This window comes from Salmo salar, chromosome 10 (genome assembly GCF_965601325.2).
Source record: "Salmo salar chromosome 10, fSalSal1, whole genome shotgun sequence".
Classification (NCBI taxonomy): domain Eukaryota; kingdom Metazoa; phylum Chordata; class Actinopteri; order Salmoniformes; family Salmonidae; genus Salmo; species Salmo salar.
In genome coordinates this window covers 122856705-122874510 of record NC_138300.1, presented here as the reverse complement: position 1 = coordinate 122874510, position 17806 = coordinate 122856705, and the positions used below count along the sequence as shown (strand labels likewise).

Genomic DNA, 17806 nt, shown 5'->3' with positions numbered 1-17806 from the left:
ATACAATACAGAACAGTCAGGATTACTGACCGCCTCTCCTCAATACCAATACAATACAGAACAGTCAGGATTACTGACCGCCTCTCCTCAATACCAATACAATACAGAACAGTCAGGATTACTGACCGCCTCTCCTCAATACCAATACAATACAGAACAGTCAGGATTACTGACCGCCTCTCCTCAATACCAATACAATACAGAACAGTCAGGATTACTGACCGCCTCTCCTCAATACCAATACAATACAGAACAGTCAGGATTACTGACCGCCTCTCCTCAATACCAATACAATACAGAACAGTCAGGATTACTGACCGCCTCTCCTCAATACCAATACAATACAGAACAGTCAGGATTACTGACCGCCTCTCCTCAATACCAATACAATACAGAACAGTCAGGATTACTGACCGCCTCTCCTCAATACCAATACAATACAGAACAGTCAGGATTACTGACCGCCTCTCCTCAATACCAATACAATACAGAACAGTCAGGATTACTGACCGCCTCTCCTCAATACCAATACAATACAGAACAGTCAGGATTACTGACCGCCTCTCCTCAATACCAATACAATACAGAACAGTCAGGATTACTGACCGCCTCTCCTCAATACCAATACAATACAGAACAGTCAGGATTACTGACCGCCTCTCCTCAATACCAATACAATACAGAACAGTCAGGATTACTGACCGCCTCTCCTCAATACCAATACAATACAGAACAGTCAGGATTACTGACCGCCTCTCCTCAATACCAATACAATACAGAACAGTCAGGATTACTGACCGCCTCTCCTCAATACCAATACAATACAGAACAGTCAGGATTACTGACCGCCTCTCCTCAATACCAATACAATACAGAACAGTCAGGATTACTGACCGCCTCTCCTCAATACCAATACAATACAGAACAGTCAGGATTACTGACCGCCTCTCCTCAATACCAATACAATACAGAACAGTCAGGATTACTGACCGCCTCTCCTCAATACCAATACAATACAGAACAGTCAGGATTACTGACCGCCTCTCCTCAATACCAATACAATACAGAACAGTCAGGATTACTGACCGCCTCTCCTCAATACCAATACAATACAGAACAGTCAGGATTACTGACCGCCTCTCCTCAATACCAATACAATACAGAACAGTCAGGATTACTGACCGCCTCTCCTCAATACCAATACAATACAGAACAGTCAGGATTACTGACCGCCTCTCCTCAATACCAAAAATAAAAGGAAGTCCCCAATGCTCTGCTAGATGAACTAGTTCTGACTTTCATCCATGCTGTTACTACAAAGTCAACTGTACACAGAGGAGAGCATGACTACTAGGCTGTGCTAGACCATATAAATAGTAGGAAAGGAAGAGCAGCTTTGAAGAGGCCAGCTGAAATTATGTGTCTAGAACTTTAGTGTATATAGAACTACTGTAACTATACACTGAGTGGACAAAACATTATGAACACCTTCCTAATATTGAGTCGTCCCCCTCCCTCCCCTTTTGCCCTCAGAACAGCCTCAATCCGTCTGGACATGGACTCTACAAGGTGTCGAAAGCGTTTCCACAGGGATACTTGTCCCATTTTGACTCCATTGCTTCCTATAGTTGTGTCAAGTTGGCTGGATGTCCTTTGAGTGGTGGACCATTCTTGATACACATAAGGAAACTGTTGAGCGTGAAAAACCCAGCAGCGTTGCAGTTCTTGACACAAAATGGTACGCCTGGCACCTATTTTCGCGCTTGCTAGATACTTTATGTCCAAAGTTATTCTATTTACATTTTGTAGTCCATTTTGACACTAGAATCAATGTTTCTGACTCATATCGATGCCACGTCAGCCATTTTCAAAAATGAGAAGTTGATTTTTAGTGCCAATCGCTCTTTAAAAATGGTGCAATAGAATTCAGTGTGGTGTGTGTGTGTGTGTGTGTGTATCCAGGCCTGTTGTTAGGGTGGTGGGGGATGGGGCCAGGACGCTTGGTGGGAGGCCTGGGACTAGGGGCTGAGGTGCGGGGGCCAGAGGCAGCATTCAGCTGCTAGGATCCAGGGCCCCTGGGACAAGGGGGGGGGGGTTGACTAGGGTCAGGGGTCAGGCCAAGATAGAACAGAAGGAATCTGGGCTTTAGGACTGTGGGAGAGGAGAGAATAGACCATTCTATGACATTTGAAATGTCTTTATTCTTTTGGAAATTCTGTGAGTGTAATGTTTACTGTTCATTATTATTGTTTATTTCACTTATGTTTATTTCACTTATTGCTTTGGCAATGTTAAAATATGTTTCCCATGCTAATAAAGCGCCTTGAATTGAACTGAGTAGAGTAGAGGAGGGGAGGAGCTGGCCCCCTTTGTTTCCACTCCACCCTTCTATCTACCCTTCCACCTGGCTGCCCCTCCACCCTTCTATCTACCCTTCCACCTGGCTGCCCCTCCACCCTTCTATCTACCCTTCCACCTGGCTGCCCCTCCACCCTTCTATCTACCCTTCCACCTGGCTGCCCCTCCACCCTTCTATCTACCCTTCCACCTGGCTGCCCCTCCACCCTTCTATCTACCCTTCCACCTGGCTGCCCCTCCAGCCTTCTATCTACCCTTCCACCTGGCTGCCCCTCCACCCTTCTATCTACCCTTCCACCTGGCTGCCCCTCCAGCCTTCTATCTACCCTTCCACCTGGCTGCCCCTCCAGCCTTCTATCTACCCTTCCACCTGGCTGCCCCTCCAGCCTTCTATCTACCCTTCCACCTGGCTGCCCCTCCACCCTTCTATCTACCCTTCCACCTGGCTGCCCCTCCACCCTTCTACCTGGCTGCCCCTCCACCTGGCTGCCCCTCCACCTGGCTGCCCCTCCACCCTTCTACCTGGCTGCCCCTCCACCTGGCTGCCCCTCCACCTGGCTGCCCCTCCACCCTTCTATCTACCTTCCACCTTGGACAGATATAATATATACCATAGAAATGGTTGTCCACTCAAATGACCTTTTCAATTTGGACACATACACTGAGGGTACAAAACATTAAGAATGCCTGCTCTTTCCATGACATAGACTGACCAGGTGAAAGCTATGACCCCTTATTGATGTCACTTGTTAAATCCTCTTCAATCAGTGTAGATGAAGGGGAGGAGACGGGTTAAAGAAGGATTTTTAAGCCTTGAGACAATTGAGACATGGATTGTGTACCATTCAGAGGGTGAAAAATATTTAAGTGCCTTTGAACAGCGTATGGTAGTAGGTGCCAGGCGCACCGGTTTGAGGATGTCAAGAACTGCAACGCTGCTGGGTTTTTCACTCTTAACAGTATCCTGTGTGTATCAAGAATGATCCACCACCCAAAGGACATCCAGCAAACTTGACACAACTGTGGGAAGCATTGGAGTCAACATGGGCCAGCATCCCTGAGGAACGCTTTCGACACCTTGTAGAGTCCATGTCCTGACGAGTTGAGGCTGTTCTGAGGGCAAAGGGGGGGGGGGGGGGACCGTCTTTACCCTTCAACTTGGAAAGATACAAAGGATTTCCCCCCCAACTGCCACTATCTTACCCTTCAACATATAGGCTAGGCCTGGAGGAAGGGTTACGAACAAGAAAGGATACTAGTATTGAGGCATTTACCTAGTATGTAACTTCAACTAATGTCATCATGAACATAACATTTAACACTTTTGATTCCTTATAGATAAATCTGTTAACTTACTTCCAGATAAATCCTTTAACTGTTAAAAGCCTAGATTGAGATCTAATCACATCTATCTGACGGGGACAGCCTAGTGGTTAGAGTGGAGGGGCGGCAGGTAGCCTAGTGGTTAGAGTGGAGGGGCGACAGGTAGTCTAGTGGTTAGAGTGGAGGGGCGGCAGGTAGCCTAGTGGTTAGAGTGGAGGGGAGGCAGGTAGCCTAGTGGTTAGAGTGGAGGGACGGCAGGTAGCCTAGTGGTTAGAGTGGAGGGGCGGCAGGTAGCCTAGTGGTTAGAGTGGAGGGGCAGCAGGTAGCCAAATGGTTAGAGTGGAGTGGAGGGGCGGCAGGTAGCCTAGTGGTTAGAGTGGAGGGGAGGCAGGTAGCCTAGTGGTTAGAGTGAAGGGGAGGCAGGTAGCCTAGTGGTTAGAGTGGAGGGGCGGCAGGTAGCCTAGTGGTTAGAGTGGAGGGGAGGCAGGTAGCCTAGTGGTTAGAGTGGAGGGACGGCAGGTAGCCTAGTGGTTAGAGTGGAGGGGAGGCAGGTAGCCTTGTGGTTAGAGTGGAGGGGAGGCAGGTAGCCTAGTGGTTAGAGTGGAGGGGCGGCAGGTAGCCTAGTGGTTAGAGTGGAGGGACGGCAGGTAGCCTAGTGGTTAGAGTGGAGGGGCGGCAGGTAGCCTAGTGGTTAGAGTGGAGAGGCGGCAGGTAGCCTAGTGGTTAGAGTGGAGGGGAGGCAGGTAGCCTAGTGGTTAGAGTGGAGGGCAGGCAGGTAGCCTAGTGGTTAGAGTGGAGGGTCAGTAACCGAAAGGTTGCTAGATCGAATCCCTGAGCTGACAAGGTATAATTCTGTCGTTCTGCCCCTGAACAAGGCAGTTAACCCACTGTTCCCCGGTAGGCCGTCATTGTAAATAAGAATTTGTTCTTAACTGACTTGCCTAGTTAAATAAAGGTCAAAGGTCTATCTGATCTCTATCAGTCTAGGGACTATAGCACAACCACATGCACTCCTCTGCATCTGTTGGACACCATTTACATGTGAATCAGTAGGGAGTCATTTAGCAGACTTTCTGATCCAGAGCCACTACAGTAGTGAGTCATTTAGCAGACTCTCTGATCCAGAGCCACTACAGTAGTGAGTCATTTAACAGACTCTCTGATTCAGAGCCACATAGAGTAGTGAGTCATTTAGCAGACTCTCTGATCCAGAGCCACTTACAGTAGTGAGTCATTTAGCAGACTCTCTGATCCAGAGCCACTACAGTAGTGAGTCATTTAGCAGACTCTCTGATCCAGAGCCACTACAGTAGTGAGTCATTTAACAGACTCTCTGATTCAGAGCCACTACAGTAGTGAGTCATTTAGCAGACTCTCTGATCCAGAGCCACTACAGTAGTGAGTCATTTAGCAGACTCTCTGATCCAGAGCCACTACAGTAGTGAGTCATTTAACAGACTCTCTGATTCAGAGCCACTTAGAGTAGTGAGTCATTTAGCAGACTCTCTGATCCAGAGCCACTACAGTAGTGAGTCATTTAGCAGACTCTCTGATCCAGAGCCACTACAGTAGTGAGTGCATACATTTCCATACTGGTCCCCCGTGGGGAATCGAACCCACAACCCTCGGGTATCACAGAGGCGATTGTGAAATAGGGGACAGACAGTGCAATTCTCTATATCCAACTCCACTGTCTCAAGACCATAGGTCCTTTGTCTGTCTAGCTCTGGCCAGTCCCAGGGGGCCGTGGGGTGAGGTGGTAACCACCCCCATCCTGCTGGAGATCGGGTGCTAGTCAAGGTGTCGGAGGAGGGGGTTGGTGGTCAGGGTGCCATAGGCCAGCTCTGGCCCAGGGGCGATAGCACAATAGCCAGGGATAACGTATGCAAGACATGGATGAGATCCATGGGAAACGGTGGTGGGAAGAACATCTGGACCCTGACCTCTGGGCCATAACCCCTTGGAGGCTTTGCTGCTTACACAATACTGGGAGAGGGAATGGAGAGACACTGCGGAGGGGACTGGACAGGGACCATCGTGATGCCAAATGTGACAATGACCACAAAGAGTTGGTAAGACAGCACACACAGGACCAGGATAGGGATGGAGAGGGGGGGCTGGGGAGTAGAGGGACGTCTGTTTAGGAAACAAGGGTCAGGCCGTACTGTTCGGGCACGGACGGAGAGAAAGAGCAAGAACACATTAAAAGATGTCAGTGCATATACAAAATAAGCCCCTCCCCCACTCCCTCCCTGATGTTTCACAACTACACAGGAGCCAGAAACTCCCCAGGCCACTGATGTTTCACAACTACACAGGAGCCAGAAACTCCCCAGGCCACTGATATTTCACAACTACACAGGAGCCAGAAACTCCCCAGGCCACTGATGTTTCACAACTACACAGGAGCCAGAAACTCCCCAGGCCACTGATGTTTCACAACTACACAGGAGCCAGAAACTCCCCAGGCCACTGATGTTTCACAACTACACAGGAGCCAGAAACTCCCCAGGCCACTGATGTTTCACAACTACACAGGAGCCAGAAACTCCCCAGGCCACTGATGTTTCACAACTACACAGGAGCCAGAAACTCCCCAGGCCACTGATGTTTTACAACTACACAGGAGCCAGAAACTCCCCAGGCCACTGATGTTTCACAACTACACAGGAGCCAGAAACTCCCCAGGCCACTGATGTTTCACAACTACACAGGAGCCAGAAACTCCCCAGGCCACTGATGTTTCACAACTACACAGGAGCCAGAAACTCCCCAGGCCACTGATGTTTCACAACTACACAGGAGCCAGAAACTCCCCAGGCCACTGATGTTTCACAACTACACAGGAGCCAGAAACTCCCCAGGCCACTGATGTTTCACAACTACACAGGAGCCAGAAACTCCCCAGGCCACTGATGTTTTACAACTACACAGGAGCCAGAAACTCCCCAGGCCACTGATGTTTCACAACTACAAAGGAGCCAGAAACTCCCCAGGCCACTGATGTTTCACAACTACACAGGAGCCAGAAACTCCCCAGGCCACTGATGTTTCACAACTACACAGGAGCCAGAAACTCCCCAGGCCACTGATGTTTCACAACTACACAGGAGCCAGAAACTCCCCAGGCCACTGATGTTTCACAACTACACAGGAGCCAGAAACTCCCCAGGCCACTGATGTTTCACAACTACACAGGAGCCAGAAACTCCCCAGGCCACTGACGTTTCATTCTGTGTCCTCAAGCTGGAGTTCTACACCCACCTTCACCCAATCTATACCTATACCCAATCTATACCTATACCCAATCTATATCTATACCCAATCTATATCTATACCTACCTATACTTACACCCACCTATACCCAATCTATGTTTATACCGAATCTATATCTATACCCACCTATACCCAATCTATACCCACACCCACCTATACCCAATCTATACTTTTACCCACCTACATCCAATCTATGTCTATACCCAATCTATATCTATGCCCACCTATACCCAATCTATATCTATACCCAATCTATGTCTATACCCAATCTATATCTACACCCGCCTATACCAAAATGTATACTTACACCCACCTATACCCAATCTATACTTATACCCACCTATACCCAATCTATAACTATACCCAATCTATACTTATACCCACCTATACCCAATCTATAACTATACCCACCTATACCCAATCTATACCCACACCCGCCTATACTTGTACCCACCTATACTTATACCCGCCTACACCAAAATGTATACTTACACCCACCTATACCCAATCTATGTTTATACCCAATCTATATCTATACCCACCTATACCCAATCTATGTTTATACCCAATCTATGTCTATACCCACCTATACCCAATCTATACCTATACCCACCTATACCCAATCTATGTTTAAACCCAATCTATATCTATACCCACCTATACCCAAACTGTCTATATCTATACCCACCTATACCCACATATACCCAATCTTTACTTATACCCATCTATACCCAATCTATATCTATACCCACCTATACTTATACCCACATATACCCAATCTTTACTTATACCCATCTTTTCCCAATCTATACCCAATCTATAACTATACCCACCTATAACTATACCCACCTATACCCAATCTATACCCACACCCACCTATACCCAATCTATACTTTTAACCACCTACATCCAATCTATGTCTATACCCAATCTATATCTATGCCCACCTATACCCAATCTATACTTATACCCAATCTATATCTATACCCAATCTATGTCTATACCCAATCTATGTCTATACCCAATCTATGTCTACACCCGCCTATACCCAATCTATACTTATACCCATCTATACCTATACCCAATCTATAGTTATACCCAATCTATACTTATACCCATCTATACCCAATCTATGTCTATACCCAATCTATGTCTATACCCGCCTATACCCAATCTATACCTAAACCCAATCTATACCTATACCCACCTGTTCCCAATCTATACCCAATCTTGACCTATACCCAATCTATATCTATACCCGCCTACACCCAATCTATACCTATACCCACCTGTACCCAATCTATATCTATACCCACCTATACCCAATCTTTACTTATACCCATCTATATCTATACCCGCCTATACCCAATCTTTACTTATACCCAATCTATGTCTATACCAAAATCTATACTTATACCCACCTGTTCCCAATCTATACCAAATCTATACTTATACCCACCTATACTATACCCAATCTATGTATTTACAAAATCTATATCTATACCCACCTATACCCAATCTATGTCTATTCCCAATCTATATCGATACCCACCTGTACCCAATCTATATCTATACCCAATCTATGTCTATACCCGCCTATACCCAATCTATATTTATACCCACCTATACCCAATCTATACTTATACCCATCTATACCCAATCTATACCTATACCCACCTATACCCAATCTATACCTATACCCACCTGTACCCAATCTATACCTATACCCAATCTATATCTATACCACCTATACCCAATCACAGATCACTGCACCTGTACATAGCCCATCCCCATGCTGTATTTATTTATTTATCTTGCTCCTTTGCACCCCAGTATCTCTACTTACACATTCATCTTCTGCACATCTACCATTCCAGTGTTTAATTGCTATATTGAAATTACTTCACCACCATGGCCTATTTATTGCCTTAACTCCCTTATCTTACCTCATTTGCACTCACTGTATATAGACTTATTGTTTTCTTTTGTTCTACTGTATTATTGACTGTATGTTTTGTTTATTCCATGTGTAACTCTCTGTTGTTGTATGTGTCGAATTGCTATGCTTTATCTTGGCCAGGTCACAGTTGCAAATGAGAACTTGTTTTCAACTAGCCTACCTGGTTAAATAAAGGTAACATTTAAAAAAATAAAATAAAATATAACCTATATCTATACCCAATCTATACCTATACCCAATCTATACCCGCCTATACCCAATCTATACATTTACATTTACATTTTAGTCATTTAGCAGACGCTCTTATCCAGAGCGACTTACACTAGTGAATGCATCCATTTCATTTATTTTTTTTTCCCCCGTACTGGTCCCCCTGTGGGAATCTATACCTACTGTAACTATCACTCACCCAGGCCACTGATGGTGTATTCTGTGTCCTCAGGCTGGAGCTGGATGGAGGGCTGTTCTGGTTGACCCTCCTCATGGTAACAGAGCCGGTAACCCTGGACGACCACGGAGCCTGGAGATGGCTGCCAACGAACCAAGATGGAGGTGCAGTTGAGAGGCTCCAGTTGCTGTAGCAGTGGGGCTGGTGGCACTGTGGGGACACAGGAAGGAGAGTCGGTATGAAGAGGATGATGAAGGACACATACTGGCACCACTCAAACACATAGATCCCCTGAACGCAGCTCACTCTCCAGATCCCAATCACCTAAATTCTAATCACCTGTTCACACACCTATATGTCATTATCACACACTATTTAGTTCAGTTCTTTACACCCCATCACTGTGAGGTATTGTTTGTTTTGTGACACACGTCTGTCTGAGCTCTGTTTTTCCCGTGATTTACTCCTCCTTTGTATGATAGTGAGGCAGGCAAAAACTAACAACGCCTTTTTGCCTTTTCCCTGCCCTGTACTTTAGCCTATCAGATTTCCTGTTACCATTATTAATGGAGGTATTGGGTTAGGCTGTGATATTAGTTACCATTATTAATGGAGGTATTGGGTTAGGGTTAGGGTGTGATATTAGTTACCATTATTAATGGAGGTTTTGGGTTAGGCTGTGATATTAGTTACCATTATTAATGGAGGTATTGGGTTAGGCTGTGATATTAGTTACCATTATTAATGGAGGTATTGGGTTAGGGTTAGGCTGTGATATTAGTTACCATTATTAATGGAGGTATTGGGTTAGGCTGTGATATTAGTTACCATTATTAATGGAGGTATTGGGTTAGGGTTAGGGTGTGATATTAGTTACCATTATTAATGGAGGTTTTGGGTTAGGCTGTGATATTAGTTACCATTATTAATGGAGGTATTGGGTTAGGCTGTGATATTAGTTACCATTATTAATGGAGGTATTGGGTTAGGGTTAGGCTGTGATATTAGTTACCATTATTAATGGAGGTATTGGGTTAGGCTGTGATATTAGTTACCATTATTAATGGAGGTATTGGGTTAGGCTGTGATATTAGTTACCATTATTAATGGAGGTATTGGGTTAGGGTTAGGCTGTGATATTAGTTACCATTATTAATGGAGGTATTGGGTTAGGCTGTGATATTAGTTACCATTATTAATGGAGGTATTGGGTTAGGCTGTGATATTAGTTACCATTATTAATGGAGGTATTGGGTTAGGGTTAGGCTGTGATATTAGTTACCATTATTAATGGAGGTATTGGGTTAGGCTGTGATATTAGTTACCATTATTAATGGAGGTATTGGGTTAGGGTTAGGCTGTGATATTAGTTACCATTATTAATGGAGGTATTGGGTTAGGCTGTGATATTAGTTACCATTATTAATGGAGGTATTGGGTTAGGCTGTGATATTAGTTACCATTATTAATGGAGGTATTGGGTTAGGCTGTGATATTAGTTACCATTATTAATGGAGGTATTGGGTTAGGGTTAGGCTGTGATATTAGTTACCATTATTAATGGAGGTATTGGGTTAGGCTGTGATATTAGTTACCATTATTAATGGAGGTATTGGGTTAGGGTTAGGCTGTGATATTAGTTACCATTATTAATGGAGGTATTGGGTTAGGCTGTGATATTAGTTACCATTATTAATGGAGGTATTGGGTTAGGCTGTGATATTAGTTACCATTATTAATGGAGGTATTGGGTTAGGCTGTGATATTAGTTACCTTTATTAATGGAGGTTTTGGGAGTGCGGTGGGAGGTCCAGGAGGAGGCTTCACACCACCCCACCCTGGTGGCTGCAGCGATCCGGAGAAGGTAGATGGTATCAGGCTGAAGGTCTCCCAGGAGGTACTGGGTGTTGTTCTGGGCCAGCTCCACAGACAAAACCGTGGCGTCTGCAGCCGTGCGGTAGGAGAGGCGGTAGGCCCAGATGTTACCACGGGACAGTTTGGTGGACAGAGGTTGCCACGACACCTGGATGTCTGTAGGGCTGTGGCTGGTCAGACTGAGCTCCGGGGTACGCAACGGTACTGAGGGAAACAGGAAGAGCGATATCATATACATCATTATATTTTAGTCATTTAACAGATGCTCTTTTCCAAAGCGACTTCCAATCAGTGCATCAACTGAACTGGGTAAAACAATCACATAATCTGTTTAACATCATTACAAGGTAAAAACCTTCTTCAGAAGAGCCACTATCTGAAAAATCATGCAAGTGAATATGTATATTCAATATAATAAATAGTAATATAATAATACATCGTCTCACATCGTTTACCCGAATATTACCTCAATATTACCTCAATATTACCTCAATATTACCTCAATATTACCTCAATATTACCTCAATATTACCTCAATATTATCTCAAATGAAGTGAGTTAGTGACAGGAATCATTGAGTCCCTGTCCTCTACTGCTCAATTCAATTCAAGTATATTTTATTGGTGTGAAGAAAGTATACAAATTTGTATGGCTCTACTCACCGTCCTCCAGAGTGTGTTGACAGACTTGGTCAGACATACGGCTAGCTCCCATGGGCATATAGGCCACAATGTAGAAAGAGTAGTTCCAGGCTGGCTCCAAGTCATCTATGATGTAGCTGGTCGTGTCGTTGCCGATCACTGCCTGATACTCTTCATTGTTTAGTCCTGGAATGCATAGGGAGGAGATGAAAAGCATAGGTTGGATAGGTAATGTTTAAGATGCCTAAAATGTAGGGCTCCCTTTAAAAAAAGGGAAATACCCTCAATGGGACCTGGTTAAATAAATGAGAAATAAAATGAATAAAATAGATATAAAAAATTTAAAAAAAGACCAGAGATCTTCATAACCCTGTGGTGTATAAACAAATTGTATTCACTGTTTGGGTAAACTACCCAGCAAACCAAAAATGGTTCTGTGAACGTTGCTCTCACATTTTGTTTGCGACATATTTTGAGCATACTGTCTTATTACATTACCTGGAAACCTAATTAGAACTTTTGGGGAATGTTCTGTGGGTGGTTGTTACAGATGTTGTGCACAACATTATAGTTAATGTTAGGATAGTGTTCTACGGATATTTCATTTAAAAACATTGTTGGAATGTTTTTTGGGATGTTATCATCCTAACGTTAGATAGAACCACCACCCTTGAAACAGAACTGGAAAATGGCAACATCATTTTGTAGATAATTGTAATTAAGTTGAAGAATTTGTGATCTACAACTTGTAAAAATAGCAAATTAATTAAATATTATAAATTTAAAAAAAGCTACAATTTTTAAATCGTAGCTCATTTTGGGTAATTTCCCCTAGCAACATTATGAGGTTGCCATGTTAAATCTTGGTTACCTTTGTTACACACATTCCATTGTCCATGTTTGCAGAAAGAAACGTACATACCGGACCGGAGGAATCCCAAAATAATGCAAGATAAGAAGCTGTTGAAACACGCTAAATAGCAACAACAACAAAAATCTCAGATGCCAGAACAGTATTTTATTTAGTTGTCGGGACCCTTGCATATTTTGAGGGCTGTGTAAGCTAGCAAACGTTGACCTGTCTTTAGTTTGGCTAGCAGGAAAGAGCAATGATGGCCCTTGTAGGCTAAGTACAGCTGCCCAAAGGGCCTTATATTAACCGAGAAGATCTGTGAGCCAGTGTGCAACAAAAGTAACCAAAGTGAAAGTGTGTTTTTGATGCTAAATATCATAACTTTGAATAAAGAAAAAAAAGAATGGCTACTTTTACAAGTCTTGAATCATTCATGCTCATAATACTATCTACATAATGTTGTAGTTCAGTTTTCTGGGTCACGGAGCAACACATTTTTGGTAGGTGTCCCTTAGACTATTACAGGGAATCTTAGCTAAAGTTCCGGGAATGTTTCTGGTTTGCTGGGGAATCTTTCTGCTAATAGTCTCTTTTGCCCCTCAGATTTTCTGTAAACATTGACCTAATGCAGAGCAGAGTCACATTCCCTGTGACATGTCTTTCCTGCCCACAGGCCTCAAACAGTCCTAACCTGCGACATGTCTTTCCTGCCCACAGGCCTCAAACAGTCCTAACCTGCGACATGTCTTTCCTGCCCACAGGCCTCAAACAGTCCTAACCTGCGACATGTCTTTCCTGCCCACAGGCCTGAAACAGTCCTAACCTGCGACATGTCTTTCCTGCCCACAGGCCTCAAACAGTCCTAACCTGCGACATGTCTTTCCTGCCCACAGGCCTCAAACAGTCCTAACCTGCGACATGTCTTTCCTGCCCACAGGCCTGAAACAGTCCTAACCTGTGAGTTAAAGAAAAACATTTTGTTTACTTTTGTCTGCATCCCCTTTTTAAGAGTGTTTTTTTTAGCAACTGTCAGCAATTATTGTTGTTTAAAATTTCAGTTAACTAATGTTTGTAGATCATCTTCAGATTATAAAACATGAGCTGGCGCACACCCAGAAAAATGTGTTTGTGTGGAGGTGCTGACTAATGGCGAATAAACTATAAACTATCAAAATAAAGAAAGTCGCACACTCCATATATAAACTCCCAGGAATTTAATGGGTATTTACCAACATTTCGGCATCACTGTGCCTTCCTCAGGGTCTCCTTGTCTAACATTACAAGTGTTTTGGAGGTCTGTTTGGTCTGGAGTAGTAGACCTATTAAGTAAGTCCTATTTCAAAACCATTATATCAGGCTTAAAGAAAATGGTTTCCCTGTCCCTTTAAGAGCGAGAGCGGTGTGGTTGAGAAGGTTGAGTGTGGACAATGGCACACCGTGGCTGTTGTTTATTTTTGGAGCATTGGCCATTCTTCCTGCTTAAACCTCGACCTCACCGTGGCGACAACAGATGGCCTCCAAGGAAAGCTGGTCACACATTAGACTATTAGAACCGTAGAGGTTAGAGCCCTGCCTGCCTCCATAGCCTATTGAGATGGACTCGCCTAACCCTAACACTTTCACTCCTTTCAATACCTTCATTGTGAAGTTCAACCACAATTTGCAACACTTCTCAGTTAACTTTTTGCGCCTGTAACCTATTGGTACAAAATAAAACATATTTAAAATTAAATTATTTTCTGGACAGAAAAGATGAATGTATGAAGAAAAACAACAACTTTTCCACACCTCTGTTATTCTCGCCAGTGATTTCTTTAGAGCGCCCACATATCAAACAATATTTGAATCGTCATCATGTTTTAACCAGAAAGTCCCTTGAGATAAATCATCTCTTTTCCTAGAGAGATCAGATAGCTGTGACTTGTGGACATTCCTTTTGTCATCTATCCTTATAACCCTACATGCTAATTTCTCCCTCTCCCTGTCTTTACTCCTGCCTTCAGCCTTCATGTAGGGTACAGAGTATGTGATGACTTAGTCAGCATTATACAGATGTAGGATCTAGAGGTCGACCGATTAATCGGAATGGCCGATTAATTAGGGCCGATTTCAAGTTTTCATAACAATTGCAAATCGGGTATTTTTGGCCACCGATTTTCCGATTTTTTACATTAAAAAAAAGAAACAAATAATAATATTTTTTAACTAGGCAAGTCAGTTAAGAACAAATTCTTATTTTCAATGACGGCCTACCAGGGAACGGTGGGTTAACTGCCTTGTTCAGGGGCAGAACGACAGATTTGTACCTTGTCAGCTCGGGGATTCAATCTTGCAACCTTACGGTTAACTAGTCCAACGCTCTAACCACCTGCTTTACATTGCACTCCACGAGGAGCCTGCCTGTTACGCGAATGCAGTAAGAAGCCAAGGTAAGTTGCTAGCTAGCATTAAACTTATCTTATAAAAAACAATCAATCATAATCACCAGTTAACTACACATGGTTGATGATATTACTAGTTTATCTAGCCTGTCCTGCGTTGCATATAATCGATGCATTCGCGAAAAAGGACTGTCGTTGCTCCAACGTGTACCTAACCATAAACATCAATGTCTTTCTTAAAATCAATACACAAGTATATATTTTTAAACCTGCATATTCAGTTAATATTGCCTGCTAACATGAATTTCTTTTAACTAGGGAAAATGTGTCACCTCTGCAACAGAGTCAGGGTATATGCAGCAGTTTGGGCCGCCTGGCTCGTTGCGAACTGTGTGAAGACTATTTCTTCCTAACAAAGGACAGCCGACTTCGCCAAACGGGGGATGATTTAACAAAAGCGCATTTGTGAAAAAAGCACAATCGTTGCACGACTGTACCTAACCATAAACATCAATGCCTTTCTTAAAATCAGTACACAGAAGTATATATTTTTAAACCTGCATATTTAGCTAAAAGAAATCCAGGTTAGCAGGCAATATTAACCAGGTGAAATTGTGTCAGTTCTCTTGCGTTCATTGCACGCAGAATCAGGGTATATGCAACAGTTTGGGCCGCCTGGCTCGTTCCGAACTAATTTGCCAGAATTTTACGTAATTATGACATAACATTGAAGGTTGTGCAATGTAACAGGAATATTTAGACTTATGGATGCCACCCGTTAGATAAAATACGGAACGGTTCCGTATTTCACTGAAGAAATAAACGTTTTGTTTTCGAGATGATAGTTTCCGGATTCGACCATATTAATGAACTAAGGCTCGTATTTCTGTGTGTTTATTATATTATAATTAAGTCTATGATTTGATAGAGCAGTCTGACTGAGCGGTGGTAGGCAGCAGCAGGCTCGTAAGCATTCATTCAAACATCACTTTCGTGCGTTTTGCCAGCAGCCCTTCGCAATTCTTCAAGCATTGCGCTGTTTATGACTTCAAGCCTATCAACTCCCAAGATTAGGCTGGTGTAACCGATGTGAAATGGCTAGCTAGTTAGCGGGGTGCGCGCTAATAGCGTTTCAAACGTCACTCGCTCTGAGACTTGGAGTAGTTGTTCCCCTTACTCTGCATGGGTAACGCTGCTTCGAGGGTGGCTGTTGTCGATGTGTTCCTGGTTTGAGCCCAGGTAGGGGAATATTGAAGACTCATGTTAAAAGGAACCACCAGCTTTCATATGTTCTCATGTTCTGAAAGAGGCACTTAAACGTTAGCTTTCTTACATGGCGCATATTGCACTTTTACTTTCTTCTCCAACACTTTGTTTTTGCATTATTTAAACCAAATTGAACATGTTTCATTATTTATTTGAGGCTAAATTGATAGTATTTATGTATTATATTAAGTTAAAATAAGTGTTAATTCAGTATTGTTGTAATTGTCATTATTACAAATAAATTTTAAAAAATAAATAAATAATATAAAAAAAATAAAATAAAAAAAAATAAAATTATTTTTTAAATCGGCAGATTAATCGGTATCGGCTTTTTTGGTCCTCCAATAATTGGTATCGGCGTTGAAAAATCATAATCGGTCGACCTCTAGTAGGATCTTAATTTGATCACTATTTTGTTGCTGAGAATTTTCCTGCACGGCAGGAAATGCAAACTTGCAATGTTTTTGAGGTTTAAAAAGGCTTCTAAAGTTTGTAATTTCCACTTTGAAACTTCAGACTTGATTTGCCCTAACGAAACATTTATCAACCCCTACAAAAAATGTCCATTAATTAGAATCCACATAATAATAATTCTTGTTGCTGCAGGATTATTTTCCTGCTGTACCAAACTTGCTCAAATTAAGATCCTACATCTGTAATAGGACATTATAAAGGCTCATATACTCTTATAACAAATAATTTACCCTCAGCCTTCATGTAGTGTACAGAGTAAGCAATGACTTTATCAGCGTTGTAGACGGGTCTCTCCCAGGCCAGTAGGATGGCTGAGGAGGAGATGGTTTCAGCGTGGATGTTCCTGGGCGCGCTGGGCCGGTCCTCAGACATCACCACGATGAGGCGTGCCAGGGACAGAACACTGCCCTGTTCATTCTCCGCCACACACTGGTAGATGGCATCATCCTCCGGGGTAATCTGAGTGATCACCAGTTTACTGTGGACGGAAACACAGACTTAGTGAACATCGAGTACAATCAGGAAATGGGGTGGTGGGGATTTTTTTCTCTCCCAATTCCCCTTTATACAGTTTTTATTATGTATACATTGTGATTAGGTTTCCTCAAATTTATTGTAGGGCACTATTACTACTACAATCTGTTCTTGTTATACTGAAACTGTGAAGTTTTCTGATCCAAAAGAAAATGAAATAGCTAAATCTATTTTGATTTGTTTAGGGATAAGTGGTGAATTGTCTAATAAGTTTAATAAGGTGGAATAGGTTACGGTTCTACCTGTTGTACATCTTGATCCTGCCGTTCAGGTGTACCTCCTCTCCATTTTTCAGCCAGGTGATGCGAGGTGGGGGCACACCCTGAGCCTGGCACATGAAACGGGCAGTGCCAGCCCTGGGACGAGTCTGGCTCTCTGGCCTCTCCACCATGGATGGAGGCTCTGGAGGGACATAACAATGGGTAGATGAGGTTAGTTTCCCTCTTTAACTGGTAGATGAGGTTAGTTTCCCCCTTT

At 43.3% G+C, this 17806-nt stretch overlaps 1 protein-coding gene across 1 annotated transcript in view; it reads right to left on the bottom strand.

The window, feature by feature from the left end:
• LOC106561776 (protogenin B) overlaps positions 1-17806 on the bottom strand; it is a 50605-nt gene that overhangs the window by 20829 nt on the left and 11970 nt on the right. Inside the window, exons 7-11 of the mRNA XM_045688632.2 lie at positions 17572-17731; positions 17026-17273; positions 11843-12007; positions 11079-11384; positions 9327-9515 (exon numbers count right to left, since the gene is read on the bottom strand). Of these exons, the coding sequence (XP_045544588.2) occupies positions 9327-9515; positions 11079-11384; positions 11843-12007; positions 17026-17273; positions 17572-17731 (1068 nt within the window). The remainder of the gene's footprint in view (positions 1-9326; positions 9516-11078; positions 11385-11842; positions 12008-17025; positions 17274-17571; positions 17732-17806) is intronic.